We start from the raw sequence: 17070 nt of genomic DNA on the forward strand, positions 1-17070 counted from the left end.
CCATCCAACAGGCCATTCTCAAACAAGAGGATGACATAAAAGACTTAGTATTTTGAGAATTATTTGGCTTGGGTGTGTGGCATGTATTGGAGAGAGAAGCAATTGTAGGCCAAAAGACCAGTTGGGAGGTTGTTGCTGTACATGAACAGACAAGGGTGGTGACAAGGGGTGGAAAAGAAGGCATGAAGGCTGGGTTTCCACTGGTACTAATTGTGCCTCCACCCATCCTGACTATATTAGTTTTTGGTAGATGTATGGGTAGGAGAGACCAAATTAAGTATACCAGAGTGGCTATATTTAGGGCCCATAATGATACACTTTTAGCCAAGGAGACTAAATCATAGGCTTTGTATGCTTATTTGGATCTTACTGCTTTTCACATAGTAGGTGCTTAATAAATGCTTATTGATTGATTGCCCATAAAAAGAACATTATTTGGTCATGAATTTTTAAACTGAATGACTAATTTAAGTGACCTTTTACTGATTTTTCTAGAGAAAACATCCCAATCTCAAGAAACCCAATTCAGGATGCTAAATGTTTCTAGTTCCCTTCATTCCATATATTGGTTTCACCACCTATAAAACACATTAAATGATATTTCTAGTCAAAATTACAAATTAGGGCTTTGCTTTGAAGCAAACCAATCATCATATAAACTAAGTGTGACATTATTAGTAATAATATATTTGAAGTTAGGTAAAGCCTTATAATTCAATTGTAAATAATTCTAGCTAGAGATTTTTGCATATAGTCATGGTCTGTAGTTAATAGCACTAGTTTATTTAACAGTTCTCAAATCCAAGGCATAAGAGTGGTAAGGGCTAGGCAATGGAGGTTAAGTGACTTGCCCAGGGTCACACAGCAAGGAAGTGTCTGAGGTCAGGTTTAAACCTAGGACCTCTCGTCTCTAACCCTCATTCTCAATCCACCAAGCCATCCAGCTGCCCCCCTCAAATATTTCCAAAGCCAGGTTGATGGCAAGTTAAGAAATCTTTTCTAGTCTTGAATATTTTCTGTGAGAAGATGAGTTATAGGACTTAGAGGTGGAGTGGTTGCTAGAAGTCATCCCCTTCATTTTATAGATGAGGAGACTAAAGAGAAAAAGAGTTGCCCAAGTTTACCAAGGGAGTAATAGCAGAATCAGGATTTCAAAACAGCTTTTCTGGCTTCAGATAATAGCCTTTTATTATACACTCATGCCTCTCAACAGGTCTTTTGAAAAGGGGTAGAAGATTTGGATAGGCAAATATGCAAGAGAAGGGCATCCTATTTGGGAGAAACATTTTCTAATGTAAGAGAGAACAGTAATATGACTATTGACTATGCATTATATGTTTTAAAAAGTGAAAACATAGATTTGAAAGACTGTCATCTGGACCCCCTACTTTTGAAAAAAAAAATGATATAAGGTGTCTACTGATATAATATTTGTATATAGTATACATGTTTTAAAAATAAGATGATGGAGGGAGTAGCTAGTTGGCTCAGTGGATTAAGAGCCAAGTCTAGAGGTCCTGGGTTCAAATTTGACCTCAGACACTTCCTAGCTGGGTGACCCTGGGCAAATCACTTAACTCCAACATCCTAGCCCTTACCAATTTTGATACAGAAGGTAAGGATTTTTAAAAAATGATACTAAACTATAAAAGAAATGAGTGCCTGATACCTCTTAATCATAATTAAAGGAAAGGAAATATAAATATGCAGAAGGTATTGGAAAAAATGCAAGTATAAAAGCTAGCCTTGAGCCATTTAAAGGAAAATCTATATTGGCTTAGTGGATAGAGTACTGGACTAAGAGTTAGGATGATCCATGTTCAAATGCTGCCTATGTCACCATCATCACAAGCAGTTTCTTGAACCTCAAGTGACTCTGAGACTGGTTTAATGGGTGTCAGTAGAGGGCGTTCCCACTACTGAGGCATCAAGGAGCCCAGGATTGATGCAAATTTTGAATATTTTATGTTGTAAATTTTGGTGAATATTATATTTTTTCAATAAAATAATTTAAAAATAATTCATTCATCAAAACTCAACATCATTTTAGTCTCCTATTTTGCAAATGGGAGGAGGAAGCAAGTAGAGAACAATTCTGATGTTACCTAAAAGTTCTATTGGTCATTTTAGTATATCTACTATTAAAGCTGAGCTGTCAATTCATGAAAAATAATTGGAAGGAAAAAAAAATATTCTCACCATCTTGTATTGTTTAAGCAATAATTTGACAGAGAGTTGAAAGTAAAAAAGCAGAATCCTATTGACTGGTTCCTAGTGTCATTCTTTGATTAGCTCTCCTGTATTTAAAGAGTTAATATTGCAGGACATAAACCTGCTATTCGGTAGACCCAGAGAAGAAACAGGGGTGGCAAAGAAAAAGCAGCCTTGGCTCTAATACCGTCTTAGTGTAGTGTGACATGCTCTCTCCCTCCTAGGCATTTGTTTGGCCTCTTCAGGTACGTGTTTTTGATCCCAGTTTTCCTCAAAAGGTTGACTGCCCAATTGTGTGCTCTTTGATTCCTAGCTGGTACACCCCTGTGTTGTGTGCCCAGTAGTTTCTTCTGATGATGCAAACTCTAACCTCCTTAATCAACTTCCTTATAGAAAGCGATGTGCCCCTGGGAGGAAAGCCCAGAAGTGACAAGACTGCCATGGGGAACGTGCAGAACAAGCTCACTGGCAAAGGCAATGGGAAAAAGTTACGAGGAAAGGAGACCCAGAAGTGCAGAGCTCACACGGTGAGAGGAGGCACCCCTGAGGGACAGAGCTCCAAACCCTCCCCCGGGCTCGGAGAGGGAGCCAATGGCCACGTCCGGAGTGACAGAAGCGCAGGTGGGGGCAGCGAGGCCAAGGACGACCACCGGCTGGGGCTGGCCCCCCCACCGACGCCCCTTCCCACCGCCACTGCTGCCCAGCTGAAAAGTGAAGGCAATGAGTTATTCAAGAACGGGCAGTTTGGGGAGGCAGTGCTTAAATACTCTGAGGCCATCGAAAAACTCCGGGCTAATTTAGGTGAGTTGTCTGTCCTGTGATCCCTCGGACACTGTTTCGTGGACCGTCTAACTTCACTGCCAACCTACAGCCGGGGCTACTTTTATCTGCAGAAGTCAGTATAGAAACCCAAGCCCAACCCTTTTGAGTGACAGGAATTTACTGTCCATAAATTCCTTTGTAATGAATAATGACGGCTTGATCTGATTTATGTGAGTGATAACTGGCAAGGAATAGGGAGTTATTTGAAACCTTGCACTGAAGGAGTCCTGCGTGTACTGGTTTCCGTGCTGTGATTGCTAACTTTTTGGTGGCTGTAGTACAGGGATTCCAGACTGGCCCCCGGAAGCTTTGCACCGTCAGCAAAAAGGAGCACTGCAGTGAAACCCAGAAGCTACCGAAGTCTTTTAATTCTAAGGAAAAAGGGGTTTGATAATTAATTTAAACTCTATTTGTGTATAATTTTAGGAAGTGAAAGTACAGATGAACTAAGTATCTTGTACTCAAATAGAGCAGCATGTTACCTCAAGGAAGGCAACTGCAGTGGCTGCGTTGAAGATTGTAACAGGTAAATGACACATTTTGGGGTTTGGAGACTTTTTGCTTTTAACATTTTGAATATATAGTCTCTGTTTTTTCTTTCTGACATTTCTTGATAAAGATCTAACTTGCCTAGGAGTGTAGCTTATTTGGTAGGTAGTGGGTAAACATTCAAAGTTTTTGATCACATGAATGATGGAGCAATTGGGGTGGTTTGGTAAAAATCAGCTGAAGGCAAAGCAAAAGATGAATTGAACAGGGAAGAATCTGGTGGCCAAGATACCAGTGAAGAGGCTTTCTGTAGGCTAGATTTGAAATAAGGGTGGGTGTGGATATAATGAACCTGGCATCTACTATTTCCTGCCTAGATTACTTATGGTTAGAGACTTCTTCCTAGTCTCCCTGTCTTCCCCATCCAGCCCATCCTGAACACTTCAGCCAGGTTCATCTTCTCAAAGCACCATTTTGATCAAGTGCTATAATAAAAAGAGCTTTGGATTTAAAGGCCTTAGACCTGGGTTTGGCTTGGTTGCTATTCCTTACTGTGTCACCATTTCACCTCTCGGGGTCCAAGTGCAAAATTATGTGCAAAATTAAGGAGTTGTACTAGATTATTTTTAAAATTCCCTTCTAACCAACCCTAAATCCAGTGATTCTAGAATTACAGCATTCACTTACTCAAAAACTTTGTATTCCTACTCTACATTCCTGAGCCTTGGTGTTTAAGTCCTTTCCAGCCTTCCCTCCTATTAGTTAACCAGTGCTTTAAACAACTCTTCTCCTTCCCATTCTTCATACTTAACTTTGCCTTGTCCCACCTATGTGCCTTTGTTGATGCTTTTCCTTCTGTCTGACGTGCCTTTCCCCATCATGACTGATCAGAATCCTACTTGTTCTGCAAGACCATGGTCAGACACCGTCTTTTCTAAACCTTGTCTTACCATTTTGTCAGAAACCATCCATTCCCTCCAGGGCACTATTAAAGTCATTAAACATTTATGTTTCTCATGTGAGAGTCAACTTTTTATTATAGCTATTTGTATATATGTTATCATGTCTTTAGAGTGTAAAGTTCTGGAGGTCAGTCATACCATTTAAACTTTGTGTTCTGATTAATTGCCAGCACTATGGCTTATATGTAGTAGATATACAAAAAAATCCAAAAGTGGGTATTTGTCAAATGCATGATCATAATGTGGTTTAATACCTTAATATTGGTACCAAGTTATATCCTAGAAAGGATAATATTTACCTGAATAACAAATATTAAGTTTCTTTTTGCTTTTCATACCTTAGACTAATATGGTGCTTCTTAAGTCCATGAGAGCAATAAGTATATCAGACCTGAAAGAATTAACTTTACTTCCATAAAGTGAATGGTTTACTCTTTCTCATTGGGAGAATTAGCTCCCTTAAGTAGGTCAGAGAACTCATTATTCATCATTCAAAAATACTTTGTAATATTTGTAATTAAATTATACAAATTTTTAATTCTTTGAATTTTGCCATAATCATGTTTTAAAATTTATAGTATTGAAAAAACTATTACCAAGTAAGTAACTGACTTCTGATTGACCCCTAGACTTCATTTTTTTTTTTTGCACAGTTCTTAAGAAAATGAACAATTGGCATTTGTCTCCATGGAGCAAACAAACAATATAAGACCTATTCTAGAGATCTTGTGCACTTTGAGCTTTGTGAGACACAAAGCCTTATGTGATGGAAAGCCAAGAACCTTCAGTCTCTCAAGCAGTCTATATTTCTGATAATGTGTAATCTAAGTACTCTGGATATTATTGCTTTCCTTATTTGTTGGTGCATTTTCCTAGTAATGGCATTGTATCCTGACCTCTGTGCCTAGACTTGAGCCCTTTAACAATCAGGACTTCTGTTAAACAATGAATTTCTTTCTTTACATGGTTTTGAGATGCTCTCATGCACTAGTTAGCACTGTTAAAGTTTTAGGTGCTTAGAAGGCTTGAAAGATCTATCTTCAAAAGTTGGTTGAATGTGAGAATTCTTGAATGGGCATTGATTTAGGAGAAGATAACAAATCTTGGGAAGTAATATTGGTTCAGGCTGGGAGGGTCCTTGGAAGAAGCTATGTCTGAGGAGTAAGGGATCTAGCTTAGCTGATTAAAGTATAATGCCGAAGGACTGGTTTATGCATTCTATAATCCATTCTTTCCAAATGGTTTTTGATAATAGCAGCTGTTAGGCCCAAGCTAGGAAACTAATCTAGGACGGCCCTGTGTTTATTCTGGAGGATTGGGATGTGTCTTGGTTTGATTTCATCCTGTCTTTAGCTTGAATGTTTTTGGAGTAGAATTGTGCCTGTTTTGGCAAATGGGTGATACTCAAACCATGGAAATCTTTGATGGCATACTACATCATCATCATCATCATCATCACAGCTAACATGTATATCGTGCTTACCATGTACTAGGCACTGTGCTAAGCACTTGACAATTATTTTCATCATTGATCTTCACGACAACACTGGGACAGACATAGGTGCTATTATGATCCCTATTTTACAGATGAGGAAACTCAGGCAAACAGTCAGTTAAGTGATTTGCCCAGGGTCACCAGCTGGTATGTGTCTGAGGCTGGTGTCAGGTATTCCTGATTCCACTTTTATCACCAAGCATGCATAATGCCTCTTGTAGCAAACACCAGGTCATAAGTAGTTAGCCCTGTCTTTAATCCTGGAGTCATAGAGAAGCCATTGGGATTCTCAGATGATTTTTTTTTCCTTCAGATATTCCTTATAAATATATGTAGTGGTATCCAGGGTAGGAGATATTTTAAAATAAGGATTTCTTCTTTTTTTGTGGTGCCTTCTCCTTTCTTCCTCTTTCTTCAAAACAGAGATACTTTCCTGTCCCCGTGAGAGATTCCAGAGATAGAGATATCTAGAATGAAGTCTAAGCCTTTAAGACCAGGTGAAGATGCATGTTTCTTCTTGTCCACATTTTGGGGAAGGACCAAGGAATCTGTGAATATCACAGTTTATTTTTTTCATAACAAAATCCACCTTCTATCCCTTCCACCCATCTCCCTGAAAAAGAAAAAAAATTCTTGTAACAAGTATGTTTAGTTTAGCAAAACAAATTTCTAAATATAATCACATAAACAAAAAGAATCTCATTTTGTTTACCCTGAGTCCTCTTGTCAGGAGATGAGTAGCATATTTCACCATGAGTCCTCTGGAATTGTGTTTGGTGAGTTGAGCTGTTTAGTCATTAAGTCTTTCAAAATTGTTTTTATGCCATTGTTACCATGCATATTGGTCACCTGGTTCTGCTCACTTCATTCTATATCAATTCATACAAGTCTCCCCAAGATTCTTTGAAATGATCCTCTTCATCATTTATTGCCTCCAGAAGCAAATACAAAATATTCTGTTTAGCTTTCAAAACTGCCCTTTATATCTTAGCCCCCTCTTACCTTTCCAGTCTTCTTCAACCTTATTCCCTGATGTATATTCTTTGATCTGGTGACCTGACCTCCTAGCTTTTCCTGAACAAGACACTCCATCTCTCAGCTCTAGGTATTTTCTCTGGCGGTGCCCTACATCTGGAATTTTTTCTTTCTTCTGCCCTAACTACTGACCTCTCTGCTTCCTTTAAGTCCCAGGTAAAGAAGTCTCCCCAACCCATCTTAATTCCAGTACTTTTCCTCTTACTTAGCACTTATTTATCCTGTAATAAAGCTTGCTTTGTGTATATTTGTTTGCATATTATCTTCCCCCATTAGAGGGTAAGCTCCCTGAGGGGAGAGGTTGTCTTTTGCCTCTTTTATGTCCCCATCACTTAGTACACAGCCTGGCATGTAGTAGATGCTTAATGAAGATTTATTGAATTGAATTAAATTAAATTAAATTAAATTGAAGTAATCATTTCCTATAGCACAATAGTATTCCATTATATTCATATACCTTAATTTTTTCAGCCAATCCCCAATTGAGGGGTGCCCCCCTGAGTTTCAGTTCTTTGCTACCACAAAAAGAACAGCTATGACTATTTTTATATTTAAAGACCCTTTCACTCTTTTGATTTCTTTGGGTTATAGATCTAGTAGTTGTATCATGGGCTCAGAGGGTGCACACTTGAACAGCTTTTAGAGTATAATTCCAAATTACTTTCCAGAATAGTTAAACTGGTTTATTGCTCCAACCACAAATAGATGAACATATTTTTTTTTCGGTAGCCCCTGTACATATCCGTCATTTTCTTTTTCAGTCAGCTTTGCCCATCTGACAGGTGTGAGATGGAACCTCTAAATTGCATTTCTTGATCTCTCTGAAATCTCAAGGCTTCCATCTATTACTTATCTTCCCTTTTTACTCCCCCCATTTCAGGTCTATATCACTTCTTGCCTGGACTGTTGCACTGGTTTCCTAACTTGTCTCTCTGCCTCTGGTCTCTTCCCTTCTCCAGCTTGTCCTTTATGAAGCTGCCAGAATAATCTTCCTAAACCAGAGGTCTGGTCATGACATTCCCCTGCCTAAAAACTTTTCTGTAGTTCCTAAGTGGCCATAGTTTATAATACAAATGGCAATGGTTTATAGTACATGTAAGGCACGTAAGGCCTTCTATGGTCTTTTTCCAGCTTTCTCTCTTATCACTCTCCTTCCCATATCCCGTGGCCAGCTGAACTGGATTGCTAATTGTTTCACAATCTCCTATTTGTGCAGGTAGTTCCCTGCACCTGGAATTCATCCCAACCTCATTCTTATTATTGAAATCTTCTTCCTTCAAGGCCCAATTCTGGTGCTTGTTCTGTGAATCATTCTGTGGCCTCTTCTTCTCTCCTCATGCAAGTTTTCCTAAAGAATTTTTGAATCTGAGCTTTGCTCCTGTCACACTCTTATCTTATTTGTGTGCAAATCATCACCCTCAGTAGACTGTAAGCTCCTTGAAGGCAAGGATTATGTTGCTTATCATCTTGGACTCCCTAGTGCCTAGCACAGTGTCTTGTACCTGGTGGCTAGTTAATATATGTGTATTGAATTGAATTCCACACATGATCCCATTTGATGCTCACAAGCACGTGCAATAGTGGTGGCGGGAATTTTGTTTCCATTTTGCAGATGAGGGCAGTGAGGCTCAGAGAAGTTATGGCTCACACAAAATTCCACAGCTAGTCAGCTCTAGCACCAACATCTCTTGACCCCTACCACTGTGTTTTTTGAGGGGAAGCTTGAGTTTATGGTGACCTTTGTCAGATTATCTATATTCTGGTAAAATCCTGGAAAATGGGACCTTTATTGTGTAACTTGATTTGTTCAGCACTTGGCCCATTGACACATTTAGTTAGATAACAATAACAAGTTTTATTGGTTGATAGAAGCATACTCATTTGTATATATCTACAGTTTTAAAAACTTCACCTTCCGTATGTCAAACAAGAGGCACTGATTAAGTACCTACTGTGTGCTGGTCCTTCTGCTAAATGCAAGGATACAAAGAGAGAAGTCCCTGCCCTCCAGGAGGGCTACTGAGTAGGGATACAAGTACAGATATTATAAAGGCCACACGCACATAAAAGCCACAAAGTAACCGTGGTGAGGAAAGGCACGCTTTACCGACCAAGAAAAGCCAAATGCAAAAGGTCGAATCTGGAAGGAAACTAAGGATTTCTAGAGGCCAAGACGAGGAGGGAGCCTACTCCGAGCCTGGGTTGGCAGCAAGGGCAAAGGAAGAGAGACCTAAAGTGGAGGTGGCGCGTGCTGGGGTTCCGCGGCAGAGCGAGCGGGAGCAGTGCTAGGCAACAAGGACCCGGCCCACACACACGCCTCCTCCCCGAGCTCGCTCGGGGCTCCCTGGCCGCGCTCAGCCGATGCTTTCCCCTTGTCTCCAGGCGCCTCCTCTCAGCCTCTCCACTGACCAGAAGCTGTAGTAAGACTTTCACTTTCCTCCTCACATCCTCCGCGGCTCTTTCATTCCATGCCAAGAAGCACCGTGTGCACGCTGTGCGCTGGGACACGTGAGCAAAACTGGAACTTGTCTTTCTCCTCAAGAAGCTTCCAGTCTTCTCTCCGCGGGTTTAGAAGTCTGTCTTTACCTGACCCGGGAATGGTCTTCCTGACCATCTTTGGGGGCTGACTCTAGTCTCACCTGCCGGAGACAGACTTCCGGGGATGGTCTCTTCCTCTGGAACGTGTTCCGTTTGTGCCCTCCTTCCTTTCTACTTGTAGATCTATCAGCCTCATTTCTGTGCCTGCTCGCAACCTCCTTGTGGCGATGAAGCACTTATTTTGCAACTCTTTCATCTACCTGTGATGATTGTATCTCGTAGCTTAAGTTTCCCTGGGCATGTGTCTTATCCAATTAATAGACTCGTCAGCTCTGTGAAAGCTTAATTCTGTGCCTCTTCTTTATGGAATACAATATCCTGCATAGGATAGCGCCTTACTCACTGTTCCTCTGAATCATTCGTCTCCTTCCTGCCCTGCGTGGACTGCTGGCTGTTAGACACAGCTGGTTTCTTAGCCTGAGGCAAAGTGCCAGGCTGAGGAGTTTGTAGTGAATTGAGGAGACAAAGTGGACAAACATGAAACAATAAAAGAATAAATGAAATGGCAAAGTTCGTGGTTTTGCATTTGCTTCTAAATAATATCTTTGTAAATTCCATTTTATGTTTAGCTACTAATGTCCTATTTGGATGTAACTTCTGGTATGCCATCAGGTCACTATGAGGAAATTTCTTTGGAAAATACATTATTCTACACTATATAGTCATTTTGAATTTGATTTTTGAAAATTAGAAATATTTTAAGTTGCATTTTATTATTTTTCCTCTTCATTTAGGGCCCTGGAACTTCAGCCATTTTCTATAAAACCTCTCTTGAGACGAGCAATGGCATATGAAACCACAGAGCAATATCGGAAAGCTTATGTAGATTATAAAACAGTATTGCAAATAGACAACAGAATACAGTCGGCCAATGACAGCATTAACAGGTAATCTAATTTTTGTTGTTTGCAGAAGGACTATTATATGTCTAATTAAATTGAATTGCTTTAATTGATTGTCCAATTTAGATATCACAGAATTTTAGATTTAACAGTCTTTCAAGGAAAGTAAAACAACTTTATGATTGCCAAGAGTAGTTGAAGTCACAGTAATAGGGGCAGCTAGTTAGCAAAGATGAGCCAAACATGGAGTTGGGAAGACCTGGGTTAAAATGTGGCCTAGCTGTGTGACCTTGTGCAAGTCACTTAATTCTGATTGCCTAGTCCTTTCCACTTTACTGTCTTAGAATTGATAAGGATTTAAAAAGAAAGGAAGAAATCACAATAATATTATCATTACTCCAGCTTCTGTTTTGTACATTATAAAAATCATAGTCTCATCCTGGGATGTAGTTTCTGATTTTAATCTCTTTTAATTACATTTCTGCCCTCTTCAATGATCCTAATGTCATAATCCATTTCAAAAGATTCAAGTCTTTACTGGTGTATCTTATTTCACTTTTTTGTTTGGGGGAGGCACCAAGGAATATATCTTTTCTAATTAAAATCCTATTTGGATATAATCATAAGTGCCTTTAGCTAACCTGTGTTTTCTTACCTGTCAATGTTTTTCCTCTTTTTACTGTCTAATAATCTCACAAATAATTCTTCTCACCACCACCATCACCACTACCACCTGATAGTAGTTGTATTATTAGTCAAGTTAACAAGCATATGTGACACAAAGAAAGGCAAAAATATTTTTCTTGCCTCAAGAACTCATAGCATTATGGGAAGACAACATGCAGATGGCTATGAACATACAAGATATAGACAGACTGACGGATGGATGGATAGAAGGAAAGAGAGAAATATAATACATTAGAGATTATTTCAGAGAGAAGGCACTATCATTAAGTGAGATTAGGAAAGCCTTCTTACAGAAGGCAGGACTTGACCTGAGTCTTGACGGAAGCCAGAGAAGCTAAGAGATGGAGACAAGAAGGGAGAATATTGCCAGCATTGGGGACAGCTAGTCACAAGGAAGTTGAGTTGGGAGATGGAGAATCATGTGCTAAGATGAGCAAGAAGGCCCTTCATCACATGACAAGGAAGTAAAGTATAAGAAAACTGGAAAGGCAGGAAGGGGCCAGCTTCTAAAGGGCTTTAAAAGTTAATAAGGGGCAGCTGGGTGGCCCATTGGATTTGGAGCCAGGCTTAGAGATGGGAGATTCTGGTTTCAAATCTAGACTCAGACACTTCCTAACTGTGTGATCCTGGGCAAGTCACTTAACCCCTATTGCCTAGCTTTGGAACCAATGCACTGTACTAATTCTAAGATGGAATGTAAGGTTTTTTTTTTTAAAAAAAAGTTATTAGAGGGATCGTTAAGTGACTCGGGAGATAGAGCTTTAAAAAAAACAAAAACAAAAAACAAAAAACAAAAAACCTTTTACTTTCTGTCTTAGAATCAAAACTAAGTATTAATTCCAAGGCAGAAGAGAGGTAAGGGCTAGGCACAGGCAGGAAGTATATGAAGCTGGATTTGAACTCAGGACCTCCTATCTAGGTCTGGATCCCTGTCTACTGAGCCACCTAGCTTCCCTGATAAGTCTTAAATGTAGTAAAAAATTGGGGGAAAATGTAAGCTACAGTGTAATCAGGTGCCAAAACATGGCCTCTGGGGAAAAAGATCATTTTGGGTCAGAGTTATTAGGAGAAGTTTCATAGAAGAGGTAGTACCTGAGGTGACCCTTAAAGGAGGCCAGGAATGGTATTGTCAGAGAGGGGCATGGGAGGACCTCAGGGGGAGCCTACATAAAAAACAGAGTGGAGGGAACGAGTAATAGATGTTTGAGGGACAGGCTAGAGCCTGAAAAGGAGAATTCTGTGGCATTGTTTCAGCCCTGCCCGACTCTTGGGGACCTCATTTGGGGTTTTCATGGCAAAGATCCTGGAGCAGTGTGCCTTTTCCTTCTCTAGCTCATTTGACAGATGAGGACGCCGAGGCCAACAGGGTCGCCCAGGGTCTGAAGCCAGATTTGAATTCATGAAGATGAGTTGCCTCGATTCCAGGCCTGGTACTTTGCTCACCATGCTGCTGAGCTGCCCCCTAAAAGATGGTCGTTAAGTTGTAGGAAATAAGGTCACCCCAGTCAGAATGCTACGACGCTGACTTTAGACTGGATTCTGTTGTTGAGGGGTGGAGAGAGCCCTGATGGGGGAGCCCCAAGCCTGCTTTCCTCTTCTGAAAAGGGAGAGAGGCCTGGCCAGTTCTCCAGGAGGGGGGATTTTTATGAGGTCAGTTTTTATGTAGGGAGGAAGCCATAGCCAGCTGGGGCATTCCAGGCTCCCTTCTGTTCTAGGTCTTTATCTACCCCGCATTGGTAATGACCCCCAGTTCTGGGGTAAATAGAAAATAGTTTCTCTTTATCAAAGGTTGTTAGGTGGGGCAGTGAGATGGCTCAGTGGATGGAGAGACAAGGGTCACATCTGGCCTCAGGAACCTTCTAGCTGTGTGACCCTGGGCGAGTCACTCAACTCCCATTGCCTAGCTCTTAAAAAAACCTGACTTGTCTAGATTCTAGATTAACATTCGGTCTTTCCAATATACCACATTACCAAGTTCTGAAGCAGGAGGAAGGACATGAGAAAGATGGTATTTTGGATTTTGTCAGGTGCTGATGGGAGGATTAGATTAGAGGTGAGGATATACAGAGTCAACCCTTGACACCACTACATTTTTTCCAGTATTTTTATGTATAGACAAAGGCCACTTCAAAAAATTTCCTTTTTACTTGTTTATGAACTTAAAAAAAAAAAAAAAAACTTTTTACTTCTGTCAGAATCAGCACTGTGTATTGGTTCTAAGGCAGAAGAGCAGTAAAGGCTAGACAATGGGGGTTAAGGGACTTACCCAGGGTCACACAGCTAGGAAATGTCTGAGGTCAAATTTGAACCCAGAACTTCCCATCTCTAGGACTGGTTCTCAATCCGCTGAGCCACCCAGCTGCCCTTATTTAGGAAATCTTGAAGGCTTTATCCTTTTGTGGCTTTATAATTTTTAAAATCACATTTGGGGACTCTGACCAGCTTGACTATTTGTACATGCCCAGTTACAGAGATACTCTTTAAAAAATATTCCATATCCACTTATTAAGTCCATAATCATTTGCTTTTTTGCTATATTAAATTTCAATAATGGAAAACTGAACATCAGTAGCTTGATTAAAAAATTACATGCTCATTTTATTTTATCCTCTTTTAACCATATTCCTCTCTTCTTCTCTAGGCATCTCTTATGTTTTTAGATTTCCCTGCACATAGCTATTTACTCCCTGGCAACACATCACCTTTTTTCAGCTGCTTCTTCCTTCTTCTCTGCTGGTAATTCATTTTTTGCTTGCAAATTCTTTCTCTGAAGCTTCTTTTCCATCTGCAGTTTGAGGTGGTTATTCATTGGTTTTCTGTACTGAAGTATATGTATGAATACTAGTAAATACAAGACCTCTAATACACAAGACTAACCTGAAGCTGACTGTAAATAATTCAAGTGAATCCTATTGATTCTCAGTCAATCACATTAGTATCAAGTGGGCAGCAACTGGTGTTACCAAAATATTGTTAGAAATGCATTATTCTAAGACTGGCTACCATTTTGTTTGTAATCTTAAGTGGGAGAGCTTCCAGTTTATTTGGAATAAACTCAGAAGATCATGATTTTCAAAAGTATGTTAGAATGGTAGGGTTTTTAATAGTCACTACTATATATCAAAGGTAAAGTGTGTCACAGGAATAACTGGTAATATGTCATTCTCTAGTCGACGTGCTTTGTAAACATATAAATGATATAGCTAGAATGATTTTAGAGATGAAAAGTACAAGGTAAGAATATAATAACTATAAAAATTTTTAAGAGGAAATAAATATTATGTAACATTTATCCCTCCTAACAGTTTAATAAATAAGTGAATGTTTTTAAACAATTCACTGATAAAACTAGGATCTAAAAACGTTACTGTCAATTTGGTTATTTTTAAGGATAAAACTTCGCTAATTTGTATAATAATTAAATGTTAAAGGAGGAAACTTTCCCCCAGAACTACTGCATTTCATTCTTACATTTCATCTCTTCACAAGTAAGCTTTTAAATGTGCCTGTGACCAAATCAGTAACATATTGGTGAGAAAATATTTTTTCTTAATAAAAATTACATTAATTTTATTTCATAATTTAGTGCTCACTGCAACAGTTGGGGTTTCAGAAGTGTCTTTAATCTGTTATGGACTTCAATAGCCACAGAGGCTAGAAATAGCCGAGGTTTATATATTTTGCCCAAAGGAACATATTGAATAGCATCATAAGTTTATAAAAAATTTGTCATTTATGAAAAAGAATGCTATCCACATCCAGAGGAAGAACTGTGGGAGTAGAAACACAGAAGGAAAACAACTTCTTGAACACATGGTTCGAAGGGGATATGATTGGGGATTTTCACTTTAAATGATTACTCTATTGCAAATACTAATATGGAAACAGGTTTTGAACAATGATATATGTATAACCCAGTGGAATTGCTTGTCAGCTCTGGGAGAAGGGAGGGAAGAGGGGAGGGAAAGAACACGAATCATGTAACCATGGGAAAATATACTTAATTAAGTTTTTAAAAATCATTTTTTCAGATTAAAAAAACAACATTTATCAGTTTTACTGTAATGTGAAATCTTATGTGATACCAAAAAAAAACAAATTCTGTAATTAGTGGAAGTAACTAATTTTTTCTTTTTCTTTTTAGAATAACAAAAACTTTAATAGATCAAGATGGCCCAACTTGGAGGGAGAAACTATCACCGATTCCAACTGTTCCCTTTTCAGTTCAGTTACATAGATTGGATGGAGGAGATCCTGCAGCCCAGATGACACAAAATGGAACAACTGATTCCGGGCACCATCAAAAATCTAATGTCACAGGTATGCAAGTCATATGTCATTTTAATGCCTCACTTGTCCCTCCCTGCAAGACCTTGTGCTAGGATAAAGCCCAAACCACACAGTTTATTGAAGCATAATTCTTTGTATATTAATGTTTTCCTATTTCCATGGTGTTACACAAAACCAAAATCAGCCCTTGTATGAGAGACAACTGGAGGAATGAAGATTTTTTTAAAAATGCATTTCTTAATGTCTGTATCTATATAGAGATCATTTAATTATCACCCTTCAAATTAGTTACCTTAGGAAGCTGTACACACATTCCAATGATGATGACATTGGTCAAAACGTTTTTGAAATTCATAAAAATAATAACTAGCTTTTAGGTTTGGAAAGCATTTTATATCTATTATGTCATTTACTATGCACAACATCCCTGTGGAAACTAGGACTGAAAGTGCTTGAATGCCTGCTTTTGGTCACTCAGCTAATAGCATCTGAGGTTGGATGTATACAAAGATCTCCCTGACTATCATCCCTGCCACCAAAGAACCTATTTTGGGAGCTGCTTTCAGAGCCAATTTACTGATACCTTTGGGGTAGAGTTTTGAGTGCCTTTACTATTTTGCTCATCTTCCTGTGTACACCTTTGAGCTTGTCATTGTCCCTTCAAATTGTGATTCCCAGAGTTAGACATAATATTTCAACTGTCATTTTTTTCATTCTTTTGATTTTGTTTTATTATTTCTTAATGTCTCATGAAGCCATTAACTTCTTTCTATTTGCTCAATTTGAATTTTTAAAGACTGATTTTCTTCCATGTCCTTTTGATCCTCCTTTTCCATTTGGTCCATTCTACTTTTCATGGAACACTTTTCTTCATTGGATTTTTTTTACCTCTTTTTCCAGTAAGTCAAGTCTGTTTTTTAGGAAACTCGATTTTATGCCTCTTTTTCTACTTGGCCAATTTTGTTTTAAGCTGTTATTTTTTTTTTTTGCATTACTTTCAGTTCTTTTTTCCCATTTTTCTTCTACCTCTATTATTAGATTTTTGAATCCCTTTTTTGAGCTCTTCCAGCACCTAAGACCAATTCCTGTTTTTCTTTGAAGTTTTGCACATGGCTGCTGTGATCTCACTGTCCCCCATGGAGTCTGTGCTTTGCTCTTTGTCTCCAGAGAAATTTTCTGTGGTTAGGTGTTTCTTTTTCTGTTTACTCATTTTCTCAGCCTTTTTTTGCCTATGGACTGGGAGCTCTGAAAACTGCTGATTCAGTCTCCTTTGCTGATGACTTGAAGAACTTAGAGCACTGTGGGACTAGGGGCTTCACTGCAGTGCAGGCTTGAAAGAGTCAAGCACTGTGGACTTTGTGAGCCTCACTGCAGGCTGGTGCCAGGGCTTCAAGGGGGTGAATGAGGGGTGCTCTGCTTTTGTTTTGGGCAGGGTCCTGGGATTCTAAAGCTAGCCTGCGCCCAGGTTTGGAACCTGGTGTTGTAGGTGGTGGGCAGTTGGCCAGCACTCCTCTGTGTGCAGTTTTGCTTCCAGTTCCCCTGTCCCATGAAAATCGACTCCTTCTACCCATCTATAAAGTTATATTCAGCAGGATAGTCCCCTTACTTCACCTCCTTGTTGGTTTGTGACTCCTATCAT

The 17070-nt window shown here is 39.3% G+C and overlaps 1 protein-coding gene across 1 annotated transcript in view; it reads left to right on the forward strand.

Annotated features, from left to right (window-relative positions):
• Positions 1-17070, forward strand: part of SPAG1 (sperm associated antigen 1) — a 65400-nt gene that overhangs the window by 36075 nt on the left and 12255 nt on the right. Inside the window, exons 10-13 of the mRNA XM_044683947.1 lie at positions 2605-3012; positions 3460-3559; positions 10347-10499; positions 15286-15461. Coding sequence (XP_044539882.1) covers positions 2605-3012; positions 3460-3559; positions 10347-10499; positions 15286-15461 — 837 coding nt within the window. The remainder of the gene's footprint in view (positions 1-2604; positions 3013-3459; positions 3560-10346; positions 10500-15285; positions 15462-17070) is intronic.

The sequence above is a fragment of the Gracilinanus agilis genome, chromosome 1 (genome assembly GCF_016433145.1).
Source record: "Gracilinanus agilis isolate LMUSP501 chromosome 1, AgileGrace, whole genome shotgun sequence".
Taxonomy (NCBI): domain Eukaryota; kingdom Metazoa; phylum Chordata; class Mammalia; order Didelphimorphia; family Didelphidae; genus Gracilinanus; species Gracilinanus agilis.